Consider the following 15,966-nt stretch of genomic DNA (forward strand, 5'->3'; position numbering starts at 1 on the left):
ACTCTCTCGTTTTCTGTAAATTTCATTTAAATTGCTTATTTTACATTGAACTTGTTTAGTTTAGTTTGTAATCTAATCAACAAAACACACCACCTTTTGATCACTCGACCTACTAACCCTATACATTGTTTCTATTGCAAGCACGCCTATAATCCATTGGGACGATCCCTACTCACCCTAGCTATATTTTTAGTTAGAGGTAGTAGTGACTTTTATAAATTTAAAACTTGGCCACATTGCACACTCACACTCTTAGTGCACATTGTTAGACGTTGGTGTGACGACAATACCATTTGTCCATGCTCTAAGACCTGCAGCTAACGCAACACAACAAAACCAAAAGAAATTTGAACAACACCACTCTATTTGATGAGTAAGACTTAGAACACTAAATATAATCACTTTTGTCCACTTAGATATGTTTAATGTTTTAAGTGATAATGATTCCAAAGGATAGATTAAACGCTTTCCATTAATGTTTTATGTCTTACAAAGGGACTCAAATGTTATTTTTCAAGAAATTTTGGAGAATCAAGACTTGTAGTACCCTCGAAACAAGGGTACATATAACTTTGCCTAAAGGGAAATGAGAGACACTAAATGAGGCTTTCTTACCTGCTGGCCCATCAACCATTTTGCTTTTGGACCTTGACCTCTCTCCGTGCTCTATCTTCGGTGATTAATTAATATATGTACCAAAATTTTAAGGCCATGCCCATGCAAGACATTGCATCACCAATTCCAATTTATTTGATATTGGGGACTAAAGATCATTTAAATTGAATCGATTTGTATCCAAGTTGCTATTCCAAAAACACATTTAACAGAAGAGTTTGAACCGCACATCTACGAGCCGTTAACGCATTGAAAAGTAAATGTAATAGTGTTTAGATTTCATTTCTCCATTCATCTAAATATAACATTATGATAACACTTCCAGTGGAATTGATGGTCTTAAAATGAAAAGATTTTATTATTTTTTATTTTTTTTGATAAGTAAAAAAGATTTTGTTATTCTTGCCATTGTACATCTTCTTGTTCTTTATCCTTATATATTAAAAATGCGAACCAATTTATCTACCAGATGCTTTTACAAATCTAAATTTAAGGTGTAATTTGACTTTTGTTTTTCTATGGATTTCAACAACTTTTTTACAATTTGAATTGGACATGATATTAAAAATCTCAATTCAAACAATGAGAATTGAGCTTTGGGCTTGTACTCCTTGGGGGAACGAAAATGACAGGTTGAATTTGAAATCGAAAGAAATTTTACTAAATTTTAAAGTAAATTTGTTCAAATTTCAAAGATCTATGTTTAGTTCACTTACCCTTTTTTGTTCGATCTCTCCTTCATCCAACCTACAGTATCTCGGAGTCCTCTCACCTGGTTCTCTAAAGCTATAAACTGACCCATTGTAACTGGGTCGTCGTCTCCGGGTTGATGTCCAACATTTTCCCCTTCCTATTAGAATCTATCATTACCACACCATAAGCTACAAACTTTTCAGGTTTAATCAGACAACGGCTCCTTCCTCTCGGAGTATGTAAACTCTAATTAAATTTGTGTTAGACTTTAATCACAAATTATCATAAAACCCTAGATCTTAAACTTCAATTAATTTCACATCCTTATAACGCATAAATAAATATAGTTAGATATACATACCTCTATTCATAATATCAAACCTTGTTGAGATTAAATCCAATGTCCAGATTCTTTAACCACGAACCAATCTGCAACTCTGATCAACAGACAAAGGTGGAAACTGGTTTCTCTCTCTTGGCCTTCTGCACACAATAACCTTTTATGTGTTGTGTCAATAATCGTACATAATTTATGGAGCATATGCACTTTTATAAAGGCAGAGAGAGGACCAGTTTTCCTTTTAGTAACATAATCCTACTTTTCATCAAAGTAAGGAATTAGAAGGAAAACACTTCTCCAATAAGTAATTACCAAAAAGGTAATTATAAGTTGACCAAGAATAATTAATTGATATCTATTTACTTAGCCACCAAGTAATATGTCACATGTCCAAATCATGTGGGCTACAATTAAATAAATAATCTTACATTCTCCTACTTGGCACATATGATAACTTCTGTAGTGGTTTAGTAAAATAGTCATTAGTGTGCACCATAAATCAAATTAAGATATTAATATGGTCATCATAAATACCATGGTAAACAAACTACCAATGCGAGTCATGGCGGTTGTATGTCACTAAATGACACAGTCCCTTCCATGTACCACAACACTAGTAACCCATTTAACATAGTCTATAAGTGAGAAGCATCAATAAAGGTCTAGCAATAATGTCTTTTCTAAGACTATTCCTATTTTCATCATTTAAAGTAATACATGCATGTACATACATAAATTAACAGGAAATAACAGAAACACAATTTAATGAGCTCAAAATGTCACACATATATAAGCATTTTTAAGCAATCCATAACAAAAATAATAGTTAACTTTGATTACATTCAAGACCCATTCTTTTAACATGCCCTATGAATGTCTTGGGTGGTAATCCTTTTATTAATGGATTTGCAACCATAAGTTGTGTGCTTATGTTTTCAAAAGACACTCGTTGTTTCTGAACTTCTTCTTTAACAGTAAGATATTTCGGCTCCATATGCTTAACGCCATTGGAATACTTATCATTTTTAGCAAAGAAGACAGCTGCGGTGTTATCACAATAAATTTTCAGCGGTCTGAAAATTGAATCCATAACACCAAATCCTGAAATAAAGTTCCGCAACCACAAACCATGATTTGTAGCCTCAAAGCATGCTACAAACTCAGCCTCCATAGTAGATGAAACAATAATAGACTGTTTTGCGCTTTTCCATGATATTGCCCCTCCAGCTAAAAGGAACAAATAACTAAAAGTGGATCTTCTACTATCCACACATCCAGCAAAATCTGAATCTAAGTAACCAATAACTTCTAAGTCACCAGTCCTTCTAAATATGAGCATATAATTCTTTGTTCCTTGTAAGTATCTCATGACTTTCTTTGCAGCTTTCCAGTGATGCATTCCTGGATTGCTTTGGTATTTGCCTAGCATTCCAACTGCAAAACCAATATCTGGAGGAGTGCAAACCTGTGCATATATCAAACTTCCCACAATAGATGCATAAGGGATATTTTGCATTTCTTTACGTTCTAATTCATTCTTTGGGCATTGTATCAAACTAAATTTATCCCCTTTCTGTATTGGAACAATACTAGCTGAACAATGTTCCATACCAAATCTCTTTAGAATTCTCTCAATATATATTTTTTTGAGACAATCCTAATAATCCACGTGACCTGTCACGGAATATTTCTATTTCTATCACGTAGGATGCCTCACCCATATCTTTTATTTCAAATTTCTTAGAGAGATAATTTTTAGTTTCATGCAATAAACCAAGATCACTAGTAGCAAGCAAAATATCATCAACATATAAAATCAGAAATATAAACTTATTCCCACTAACTTTCTGGTATATATACCGATTAACAGTATTTTCATTAAAACCAAAAGAAGTAATAGTATCATTAAACTTAATATACCATTATCGGGAAGCTTGTTTAAGTCTATATATTGACTTCTTAAGTTTACAGACCATGTGTTCTTTATCCTCTAATCTGAAGCCTTCAGGTTGATCCATATAGACTTCTTATTCTAAACTCCCATTTAGGAAAGCTGTTTTCACATCCATTTGATGCAACTCTAAATCATAATGAGCTACAAACGCCATGATAATTCTAAAGGAATCTTTCTTAGATACAAAAGAGAAGGTTTCTTTATAATCAATGCCTCCTATCTGAGTGAAGCCCTTGGCTACAAGTCTGGCTTTATATCGTTCAATATTGCCATTAGAGTCGCGTTTGGTCTTAAAGACCCATTTACACCCGACTTGCTTAAATCCTTCAGGCAATTCAACGAGTTCCCAAACTTTATTTTATTCCATTGACTTCAACTCCTCATTCATGGCATTAATCCAATTAGTAGAATTATTACTATTAATGGCTTGTGAATATGTAACCGGATCCTTACATATCCCTATATCAAAATCAGATTCATGTAGATATACCACATAATCATCCGAAATAGCAGGTCTCTTTTCTCTTTGAGACCGTTTTAATGTTATTCCTTGTGGTTCTCTTATAACTTTATTGGTGACAGTTTCATTATGGAGTTGTTGATCATTTAATTGTTCTTCGTTGTTATGCAGTTTAACAACTGGAGAAACAATTATTTCTTTAGAAGTTATGGGTGAAGGGATTTGTACCCTAACTTCTTGACTGATCACATTATCATTTCTATCACTCCCACTGATTTCACCATCCTCAATGAATCTAGCATTACCGGTTTCAACAATTATTGTACGATGTGTAGGACAGTAAAACCTATACCCTTTGGATTTTTCTTTGTAACCAATAAAGTACCCACTAAATGTTCTAAAATCCAATTTCTTTTCATGTGGATTATAAATCCTAGCTTCCGCTGGGCAACCCCAAACATGCAGGTGCCTTAAACTAGGTTTCCTTCCTGTCCACAGTTCAAATGGAGTTTTTGGAACTGCCTTACTAGGAACCCTGTTTAATACATACATAGCAGTTCTAAGAGCATACATCCACAATGATATGGGTAACGAGGAATTACTTAACATACTCCTAATCATTTCCACAAGAGTACGATTACGCTTTTCAGCTACACCATTCTGCTGTGGCGTGCCTGGCATAGTGTATTGAGCACAAATGCTACGCTTTTCAAGGAGTTTAGCAAACGGTCCAGGGCATTGACCCGTTTCATCATACTTTCCATAATATTTACCACCTCTATCTGACCTTACTGTTTTCACTTTTTTATCTAGTTACCTTTCAACCTCATTTAAGTATACTTCAAGAGTATTCACTGCTTGAGATTTATCATGCAACAAATAGATATATCCATAACGTGAAAAATCATCTATAAAGGTGATAAAATATTTTTCTCCACCAAAAGATGGAACATCAAAAAGTCCACAAATGTCTATATGAATAATTTCAAGAAGCTCTATACTCCTTGTGGCTCCTTTCTTTGTGTGTTTGGTTTGTTTACCTTTAATACAATCCACACACACAATAAAATCAGTAAAATCTAGATTCCAAAGAATTCCATCTTTTACTAATCTTTTTAACCTTTCATTGGATATATGACCCAATCTTTTATGCCACAAGAAAGATGAATTTTCATTAATTGAGCTACGTTTGGTTCCAACATTATGATGCAAGGTCAAAAGTGTTTCAGAAAATAAATCATCAAGCTTTATCTTGTATAAACCATCAACAAGAATACTCGAACCAACAAATTGGGATTTTTTGAACAAACTGAAACATCCATTACCAAATTTAAATGAAAAACCATCAACATCAAGTTTGGACAAAGAAATCAAATTACGGGAAATTGAAGGAACATAAAGAGTTTTAAACAAATCTAAATGAAATCCACTATCTAAAACTAAATGAAATGTCCCAATGGCTTCAACTGAAATTTTCTCCCTATTCTTCGTGAACAAGAAATCGTCATTTGGATTTGTGGTTTAGGTTGAAAGGAATTCCTGCATCGTATTGGAAATATGAACATTAGAGCCTGAATCAACCCACCAAGTATTTGAAGGAACTTCAATTAAGTTTGATTCAAAACAAACAAAAGCCAAATGCTTACCCTTCTTTTCGAACCATTCTTTACGTTTTATGCAATCTTTCTGAAAGTGTCCAGATTTATTACAAAAATGACACTTATCATTCTTGCGTTCCTTCTTTTGAGTAGCTTGATCAGAATCCTTTATTTAGGGTTTTGCTTGTTTAATGCCTTTTCCAGGCCTTTTCCCAAATTTCTTTCTAGCTTCTTGAATCATGAGATGAACATTATGATTATCTTGGTGCTTAAGCCTTCCTTCCTCTTGAACTAACATACTGGCCAATTCATTCACATTCCACTTATCCTTAATAGTGTTATAGTGAATTTGAAATGGCCTATACTGAGTAAGTAAGGAATTGAGAATAAATTGAACGAGAAAAGTCTCATCCACATTCATCCCTAAAGTTTTCAATTTCGCAACAAGATTAGTCATGTCAAGAACATGCTCATGCATACTACGAGTACCATCAAAATGCATAGTAGTGAGGTTAGCCATTAATTTCCCTGCAAGAGACTTATCTGCAGTACGGAAACATTCTTTAATAATTTTCAAATATTCCTTAGCATTATCAGTTTGGGGAAGAGTTGTTTTGATGTTGTTTGCAATAGTCATTCGCATAAACATAATACTCAATCTGTTTGATTTCTCCCAAACTTTATGGAGAGACTTTTCTTCCTCACTGCTTTCACTAGTAATAGCAGTAGGTTTCTCAATTTGAAATGCTAAATCAAGATCTAGCACACCTAAGTTGAACTGAACTTGCTCATTCTATTCTGAGAAATTAGTCCCATTGAGAATTGGAACAGATGAAGCATGCGAATTCACTGAAACAGGAAGAGATACTGCAATAAAATAATCATAATAAGGTACATGCTCATAACATTAATACTTTGAGATAACAACACATATAAAAATAAATAAATAAATACATTATACAACTATGGTACCCCTTTGGGTAGTAACCACAAAATACAAAAAAAAAAAATGATGCTTAGATATATTTATTTATATATAGCTTCATTGGTGATGCACTAATTAATTAAATAGACAAGTTACATTTGGATATCATATATCTACCCAATTAAAAATTACATACAACCCTTAATATTTATTTAATTACTTGAAATTAATTCCCTTTGAGGAATTATTTCTAATAATTGAATAAACCCAATATTCATGAATTTTACAAAAAATTATAAACATCATTATTCATGAAATATTGCAATTATATTTACCACTAAAATTAATATCCATTAATCATTATGGTTAGGTCACTTTGGTAGCTACCAACCTTTCTATAATATGAATATTTAATTATCTAGTGATAAAATTAATATTAAGTTACCCATCACATTATGCACACACAATTTACAAAGTCAATTAATTAAATTGTTAGTGGGTATTTAAAATTTCATAAATACACATAGTGTAATGTATATTAATAAGCATATATTCAATTATATACAAAACAAAAAAGACATAATTACCTATTTGCGGAATCATAATAAAAAATATCATTCAATATACTGCTGATGCACCAAATAACAATTTTTTTTTTTTACTTGTCTCGTTACTATATAATGACGCACTAAAAAAAAATTAACATGTCTTTTAGCTTGTTTTGTCTCATTCTGTTTATATATGTAACCACTATACTGTATACTAATCATTATGCAAGTTAAACATACAATTTTCCATTCTATATCAATTTACGAAAAATACAATTGGCTTATTTTGTCTCATTATGATACCACATGCTGATTACGAGATTTGACTACTTTATGAATCGATAAAAAAGAGACAAAACTAATATATCACATTTTATATATATATATATATATATATATATATATATAACAATAAAGAGACCAAACTAATCACTTACAAACAGATCCTTGACACTCATTCAAAACGAGTACAGGAATTAGAAAATTGATTTATCAGGCGGATCTCTCTTAAAACAGTGTTCGTATACCATAAATTAAAATTATATTATTATTTAATTTTAATTTAAACTTACGCTTATTATTTGTGTAAGAATAATAGAAAAAATAATGAGTTCCGAAACTACAGGCTCTGATACCACATGTAAACTTTAATTAAATTTGTGTTAGACTTTAATCACAAATATCATAAAACCCTAGATCTTAGATCTTCAATTAATTTCACATCTTTATAACGCATAAATAAATATAGTTAGATATACATACCTCTATTCATGATATCAAATCTTGTTGAGATTAAATCCAATGTCCAGATCCTTTAACCACGAACTAATCTACAACTCTGATCAACAGACAAAGGTGGAAACTGGTTTCTCTCTCTTGGCCTTCTGCACACAATAACCTTTCATGTGTTGTGTCAATAATCGTACATAATTGATGGAGCATATGTACTTTTATAAAGGCAGAGAGAGGACCAGTTTTCCTTTTAGTAACATAATCCTACTTTTCATCAAAGTAAGGAATTAGAAGGAAAACACTTCTCCAATAAGTAATTACCAAAAAGGTAATTATAAGTTGACCAAGAATAATTAATTGATATCTATTTACTTATCCACCAAGTAATATGTCACATGTCCAAATCATGTGAGCCACAATTAAATAAATAATCTTACAGAGTAAGCCTGCAACAACTCTTGAATTTTTGGAATATTTTAGCATTGAAGAACAACTTCATTCTTTTGCCCATTTTCTCTTCAATATATGTCGACAATATTAACCAAAAACTGGAAATTATTCCGGTTAAGCTCTTCAACTTGGTGCGTGTGATGGAAGAGCTTAAATCGATTCCATCTACAAAGGATTCCACCTCAACGAGGGCCACAACAAAATCTCACATGGACAACACCGTGCATCTTCTTGAACTCATCCTAAAGGTAGAACACCATAATTTTGTCGAAGCTTTCACCACCCATGTCCTGTACAACAGTATTTTTGTAGTCCATCTTATTCTTTCCCACTGCGAGCAAAATCACCTTTGATGTCGTCCCACCAACATCAAATATCAGCATATTTTTCGTGACTGGCTTCAGGACGACTCCACAAATCCTTAAGCATAGGAAACCACAATAGCTTCAGGGTAGGCCTTAAATGTAATTAAATTTAAGATATGATGATGTAATTTTGTAATATTATTATCTTTAGAAAAAAAAATTCAATGCAATTAAAATATAGGGTTAATTACAATGACACCCCTTTGCTTTGACAGCTAGATGAAACTTGGTCCTTTTTTGGACAATCACACTCCTTTAATTTGCTAAAGTTAACATTCACACCCCTAACAATGTTAATTGTCCTTTATACCCTTTGATTTGGGAATTGACTTATTTGAATCCTAAAATTACCATTTTAACCTTTATATATTCATAGATAAATATATGTATCACAGATACATACACAGACACATATACTGGCTAACATTGATTAGCATTTAAAATGTGAATCAATCTCCAGAAAAATCGCCAATTGCTGCCAAAAAATATATACATACATAGTCCTTGCAATAAAAGAGTGAAATTGGGCCGTCTATATGCGTGTGTATCAGTGAGAATTGACCTTTGTGTTTGTATTAGGATTTTGTTCTATATATATATACACACACCTTGATGTATTTTGTTCTCTAATGAATATGTTGATATTAAAGCACGACAATCAATTATATATATACTGATCAGGGTTTCTTTAGTGTCTGTTTTAGGGCTAATGGGCAAAAAAAATAAAGGTTTACAATTGAAATCATATGCAAAGTAAGAAGAGGGAGAGAGAGAATAAATAAATCTCCTCCATGCATGTTCTTCACTTTAAACAAAAATAATAATTAGTTAATTCAAATTCAAGCTATATTATAAATAATAATACATCAGTAACTCACAAAACAGATCCTTAATTGGGAATTTATGTGATTGTAACATCATTGAAGATATTAGGAATTCATTTGAAGATATAAGGCCATTCAATATATCAAATTACCTAATCCTGATATGAGATAAACGATGAGAAGCTTGAATTCTTGACAACACGTGATTGATAATTAACCCATCACCGCCACTAGACACAGTTTCTCGTATAGGCCACAACAATCTAGATTCTCACTCTCCGCCAATCTCTCCTCACATTACCTCTCTACACCCCACATGCTTCTCGCCCTCAGCTGCTTGACTCCCACAAGAAAAATAATGCATCACCGGCATGGAAGATAGAGGATCTTGGAAATAAAGGGGAAAGACGTTACTTTAACGATATGGGCATTTAGGTCATTTAGTAACTCTGATATTTTATAGTAAAAATTAATTAAATATCAAGGAGCAATTTAGACATTCAACAATCCCTTTTAAGTCAAAAACTTGTCAGGGGGTGTGAATGTCCAAAAGTTGGCAAAGTTTAATCTACATGTCAATAACGCAAACACAGGAAGTGTCACTGTAATTAACCCTAAAATATATTATGGGCACAACAGCCCTTCCCCTTGTTTGTCTAATTGTGTGTATATTTTACAGCAAAATAAATATTTCATTTATTATTATAAGTGTAATATTTCTTTTTTATTTATTTTTCTGATGGGCCCCACTTTGACTTGTCATTATAATGACAAATGGTCATTTTGTAGACCATCTTCTATCTCTCTCTTTGGTGCAATATCTCTCTCCCTCTGTCTTCTTTTTCTTTTTCTTTTTTCTTTGAGCTTTATTATTCTCTTCCATTTTTCGGCCAAATGGTAGGGTTTTCGGTTTTGATTCTTTGATAGAAAATGTTCCTCTCGTCATTTTCTATCACATAGTCAAAGGATTTAATTTTTGGAGGAGCAGTGATTATTTTACGAATTTTTGAAAATTTTCCGATTTAAGGCTTCGGATGAGGTTTTGAGCCACTTGAAGTCGGATTTCGGAGCTCACCCTTTGGAATAGTAGATTCACCTCGTCGACAGCTACCTTCCCACCGAACAGTTTTTCGTTTCGCCGCCATTGACCGACGTTGACTTTTCCGGCTGGGGATATATTTTGGCTACTTTTGAGGTAAGGGTGCTCTAATTCACAATTTCTTAGGTTCTATGTGAATTTTCCTTCTTAAATTGAGTATAAGCATGTTTAAGTTCAATTATTTTGACTATGTGATTGTGGTAGATTATATGTTAGTGGTGAATGTTTGCTATGTGATAAATGAGTTTGTAAATTTAGTTACATCCTTGTAGTGAAGAAGCATACTTAGAAATGACAAGTTATTTACTTTATACATCAATTGCCATGGAAATTTGATGTCATGATCGTAGAAATAAATATTTAAAATATTCTTTTACAAGTTGTGATTATGATATGGGTAAAATGTATGGAATATAGTTGTTGAATTTGACATTTAGAATCATAAAGTATTTATGCATCCATTGGGAAAGAAAAAGGGGAAAAGTATATTTTTTAAAACCAATGAAATTGTTTCGGGGAAAAGTTTTTGAAAAGTGTTCGTGAAAACCCGGACGCCTAGGAGGCGCCTAATGGTCCGTGGTGTTAGTGTGGTCTAGAGAGGGGACTAGGGAGAGACCCTCTGTGGTTGAGCTAATCAGGCCGGATGCGACGCCTTGGAGGTACTTTGTGGTCGTGGATAGTTAGGCAATCCCCCTTTCGTGACGCCTTGGAGGTGCCTTGGGTCGGATTACATTAACGGTTTGAAAGTTGAAACGGTATGATTTCAAAAATGGGGAGTGACATTGCATAGCATGGCACATAATTGGCATACGTGGTGCATTTGGTAACGGGTTGAGATAGGTATATTTGTTGATGATACAGTGGCTTTACTTGACCCCCGAGATATGATCCCATTCTCTTGCTTTCTATTCTTTATGTGGATTCACGGGGTCATAAGAGGTGTGTCTTAGACACTTCCTACTGAGCGTTTAGCTCACCCCATTATTTTAACATTTTTCAGGACATGGATGGCGGGTGGCGGATGACGCTCCTCCACAAGGTTGATGGGTTAGTGGACTGTTTTGACATATTTCGTAGCTATGATTTCATTTCATTATTTTTGTTATTTTCTAATTTTTTTTAAAACCATGGTATGACTCGCATATTATATATTGACGTAGGAAAGGACGGTGGTGTCCTTAGTTGACCTCGGGTTCAGATAAGGACCCGATTAGCGATTCGGACCTTCAGGTTCGGGTCGTTACAAATTTGGTATCAAAGCCATGGTTCGAAAACCAGTAGGACGACGGGTAGAGGCCTACCTAGGGTTGTGTGGAAGGTGGATTGCACTGTTTATGTGTTGAAGTGTTTGTTATCTGGGAAGCATGCTTACTTGCTTCATTGCTTATATATTTACGGTTTTAAAAGACATGCTTATTTGCTAAGTGTTTACATGTTTACGTGTTTAATTGCTAAAATGTGTGTTATATGGCTATGACGATGAAATGTATAAATAATTGAAAACATATTAATTATGATATGGTGACAAGTGTGATTTAGGTGGTAATGGCAAGTGGTAGGCACGGTGTGTGCAATTTTATTTTAAATGATAATGCGGCAAGTAGTGAGCATGGTAGGTGCAAGCATGTCTCGTATGGTATTGTGATGGTTATTAGGCATGATTATGCAAGTATATTTTTTATAAAAAAAAATGAAAGATGGGGTGTTTTTTTTTTTTTTTTAATAATAATAATAATAATAAAATTAAATTAAATTAAATGATGGGACATGATTGTATCATGGTATGGGGTACGGTTATTATATATGTGTGTTCACGTGTGTACATACGGTTGGGTACGGGATGGTTGCTAGTACGATAGAGTACTTGTTGCGGCATTGATGGTTGTGTGAGTTTTGACTTGAGTAGTCCAGGGGCTTGGTTGGTCAAGGGTTGTTAAGTGTCGGTTCTTATCGAACTAATGGTATAAGTCTTTAGCTCGTGGATCGAGCTATTTGGTGAATGGTTGCTTCATTTTTCTTCTTATTTTTGGGGCATAGTGCTTGGGGCATAGCACAGTGCGATGTCCGGGGTGTGACGTACAAGTTTTAGGTGTTAGTGTATGGGTTTTTGTGACTGTGGAGGTCAGGTGTGCACTGTAGGGGAGAGGTATGACCTTAGGGGGTTAGTAATTGTGACTTGGGTCAGGTTCTCTTCGAGTCGGTTTGTGGTGAGTGTGATAGAGGTTGCTTAAGTCTTGAGTGTAGTCCATGGATTATAAATGTGTATTTCGAGCATTTTGGAATGGCTTAAGGAAGTGTGTTGGTTTTGACTGTCGTGGGAACTTGTTGGATTCTGTAGGTTTATGATGATTTAGGACCGATTGCCAGATGTAGATCATTTCATGGTCTTGTATAAGTCTGTTTTAGAGACTGGTTTGTCGAGGAATGATTCTCATTTCGAAGAGTTATAGGAGTGTGTTTTGGGTAATCAACTCTCGGTGAGTTGGTTGCATAGCTCGGTTGATGAGCGGGGTTCTAGTTTGGCGCGACTGTCTAGAGAGTCTTGAGGTGGTGTATAATGGTTAGTTTTAGTGGTGTGGTGCAGGATTGCATGATAAGGTAGGTAGTATGGGGTCATTGAAGTACTCGGTTGTTTGCGGATGAAGTGAGAGATAGTAGGTACTATGCTACCAAATGGACTATGTATTGGAAGTTGAAAGTTGTGGGCTGGAGTTGTAATTCAAGTTGTGTCTGAAGTATCAGGAGATAGTGCTTGGTGTTTGAGGATTTGAAAAGGTAGACTGATGATTAGAATGATTGGGACGAGGGTGATTTCATAGGTCTAGTTGGTAGCCCCATTTAACTTTTGTCGGGGCCAAGAGGGTTCTGAGGAACCGGAAGAGGGGAAGTAGTGATGTTGAACCTGAGGTATGAAGTTTTTTTTTTGTTAAGGCATGTATATTGTCTTAGAAAGAGTGGTTAAGGTGGCCGGTTAAGCGTTGGTGATTGATTACATTGTGGATAGTTTTGAGGAAGTAGTTGAGTGTTGAGCATCTGGGTTTTATGCTCATTTTTGTTTTGAGGATTTGTCGGCATGGCATTGCTGTATGGAGGTTCTTTTCTAGTGGTAAATAGTGGTCGTTGTGGGGGAGTATCGAGAGTGTCGCTTATTCTCTTGTTATGATGGTGTTATCTGAAGGATGTTTGGGGATGAATAGTTTGGTAGTAGTTTGATGGTGCGGTAAAGATAAGAGGTTCGAGTGTCATTCGAGGATGATGGTAGTTGAGGCGTTATAGGGTGATGTTTAGTGCTGATGAGCATAATAGTTTAAGGTATGATCCGAATGTGGTTTAAGGATTATGAGTTGTTTGTCAGTTATGTGATGGGATTGTACACCAGTTGAGGCGATTGTGGACAACTTAGTCTTTAGAACTAGAGAGAGGTGTTAACATGTAGGCACCTTTTTCTTTTGACGAGTCAATGGGTTGTTATGACTGAGGTCACGAGTCGGGTGTACATGGTGATCGAGGTAGTATCTTCTGGGAAGGTAGTGATGGAAAGGGTGGTAAAGTGTCATTTTATGGCATAGGGGTTGTTAATTGGGAGTGACGGGATACGGTGTCCAATGGATTATGATCGTTTCTAGTCTTGGTATGTTGTGAGCATTGATGCTCTTGTCTGATGGTTGTGTCGTGAGTTGTATCTTAGTACTCGACGAATGAGTGGTAGGGATCTGATTGGTTTTGGTTAGTATGAGCGTTGTGGGGTATCGTATGCGAGGTTTCTGTGTTGATAGTGTATGATGGTCCGTTAATGGCGAGGTCGCCTAGAATGGAGTTCGTAGTTCTATACGGGTATCTATTTGGTTCTTCTCTTTGCGTGTAGGAAGTTTAGTTCATCTCAGGTAAGATTGGGTGTCCATGGTTAGACAATTGGTGTGTAGCATGTGACAAGGTGTCGGGTGCATTCAGGTACGAGTCGTCAGTCTCTTATGAGAGCGGGGTTTGTTACCATTTCCATTTGTTCTAGTCCTAGTAAGGACGTCGTTTGTCGTGAGTCTTGTTCTCCCTTCAGGAGTTGTACACGTCCACGGATGGACGGACCTATGTGTTATTTGTTGCGCTGTTTGAGTTCATCGGTAAGGTTTTATTGGTTTAGTCGACTCACTCCCACGGAGGGGAATAAGTCATTGGTTCTTAGTGGTTCTTGTTTTGAGAGTGGTTTGACGACACAAGTTGCCGAATAGGGATTGTGTTTTTGGTGCCTAGTTCTGTCAGTGATGGCTAGGGGTGTGTCCTGAATGGTAAGTTTGAGGATGGTTAGGTGACGTGATGTGAGTCAAGTACTTGGGTATTTTTATTGATGCTTGATTTGAATAGTGTCTTGAGGACAAGTGTTGGTACTGTTTAAGTGCTATGCAACTAGGAAGTGAATATGGGATTCCATTGAGGAATAATGGAAAAGATTAACTCTGGTTTCGAGATCTCAGGCATGGGATAGTTGTATTGTATGTTTTGACGAGGTAAGAATTAAATTGAATGATGTTATGGAGTTGTCTACATAGTATGGATGTTATGAAAAGATCAAGAGCTTGTTTGCTGATTGATGATTGTGGTATTTGGTGTTATATTGCTTTTAGCTTGTTAGGGTTATATGATTAAAGCATGATTGGGATTTTTGGAGTAAGTATGTGACTATTTAGCCGTTGTGGTTACGTAGACGATGGATTGATAGTGAGTGGATCTCATTGTAGTTTTATGGACTTTGTGAGATTATGTTTGAGGTTTGGACCTGAGGACAGGAACGATCTCTGTGTTGAGATCGGATCGATGATGGGAATGGCCCGGCCAACCATTTCTCCTGAATCAATCCCTCGTAGCACGATGTCGGGTCAAAGGTCAATGATTGTTTCAATTTGTCAAAGATAGTGAGAGCATGGTATTGCGCCTTGTGTCGGTGTGACAGTGTGGACTCGGGTTACGAGGTGTGTTAGGTAGGACCAAGTGTCCAACAAAGGGGTTTGCGGTACAATCGTTGATTATTGAAGATCTTGTTTTGAGGATTTGAGTCCTGGGTACAGGATAATACGCTTTATTGTTTTGGTGACTTATGATTATGTAGTCATTGGGAGATCTATCGTTTAGTCATCTTGAAGTTGTTTAGTATGATGACTGTCGCATAGTGCGGTTAGTAGTCGCTGTTGCGGTTATGTGATGGTATAGCTATGCAGTAGATAGCGAGTGGTTGGTTTGACAAGGATGTGTAAGTTTGAATTTGAGCTTGATTGTGTGATGGACGGGAATCTAGTTTGGGGTTTTATGTGTCCTTTAAAGGATAAGTGGAGTTTGGATATTGTTATGTTCAGTGGTCTGATGACTGTTCT

At 35.3% G+C, this 15,966-nt stretch overlaps 1 protein-coding gene across 1 annotated transcript; it reads right to left on the reverse strand.

Moving 5' to 3' along the window:
* Window positions 1-2,474: 2,474 nt before the first annotated feature.
* Window positions 2,475-3,257, reverse strand: LOC132295625 (secreted RxLR effector protein 161-like). The gene has a single exon (XM_059793935.1). It carries the CDS (start codon window positions 3,255-3,257, stop codon window positions 2,475-2,477), a length of 783 nt encoding a protein of 260 aa, XP_059649918.1.
* Window positions 3,258-15,966: the final 12,709 nt, after the last annotated feature.

This window comes from Cornus florida, unplaced genomic scaffold (assembly GCF_030987335.1).
Source record: "Cornus florida cultivar Cherokee Brave unplaced genomic scaffold, ASM3098733v1 CherokeeBrave_3.0.0_Hap2_Chr02, whole genome shotgun sequence".
Taxonomy (NCBI): domain Eukaryota; kingdom Viridiplantae; phylum Streptophyta; class Magnoliopsida; order Cornales; family Cornaceae; genus Cornus; species Cornus florida.

What these genes read in the sequence shown, in the direction of transcription:
- LOC132295625 (XM_059793935.1), bottom strand. Translation starts at nt 3,257, where the DNA reads ATGGAACATTGTTCAGCTAGTATTGTTCCAATACAGAAAGGGGATAAA.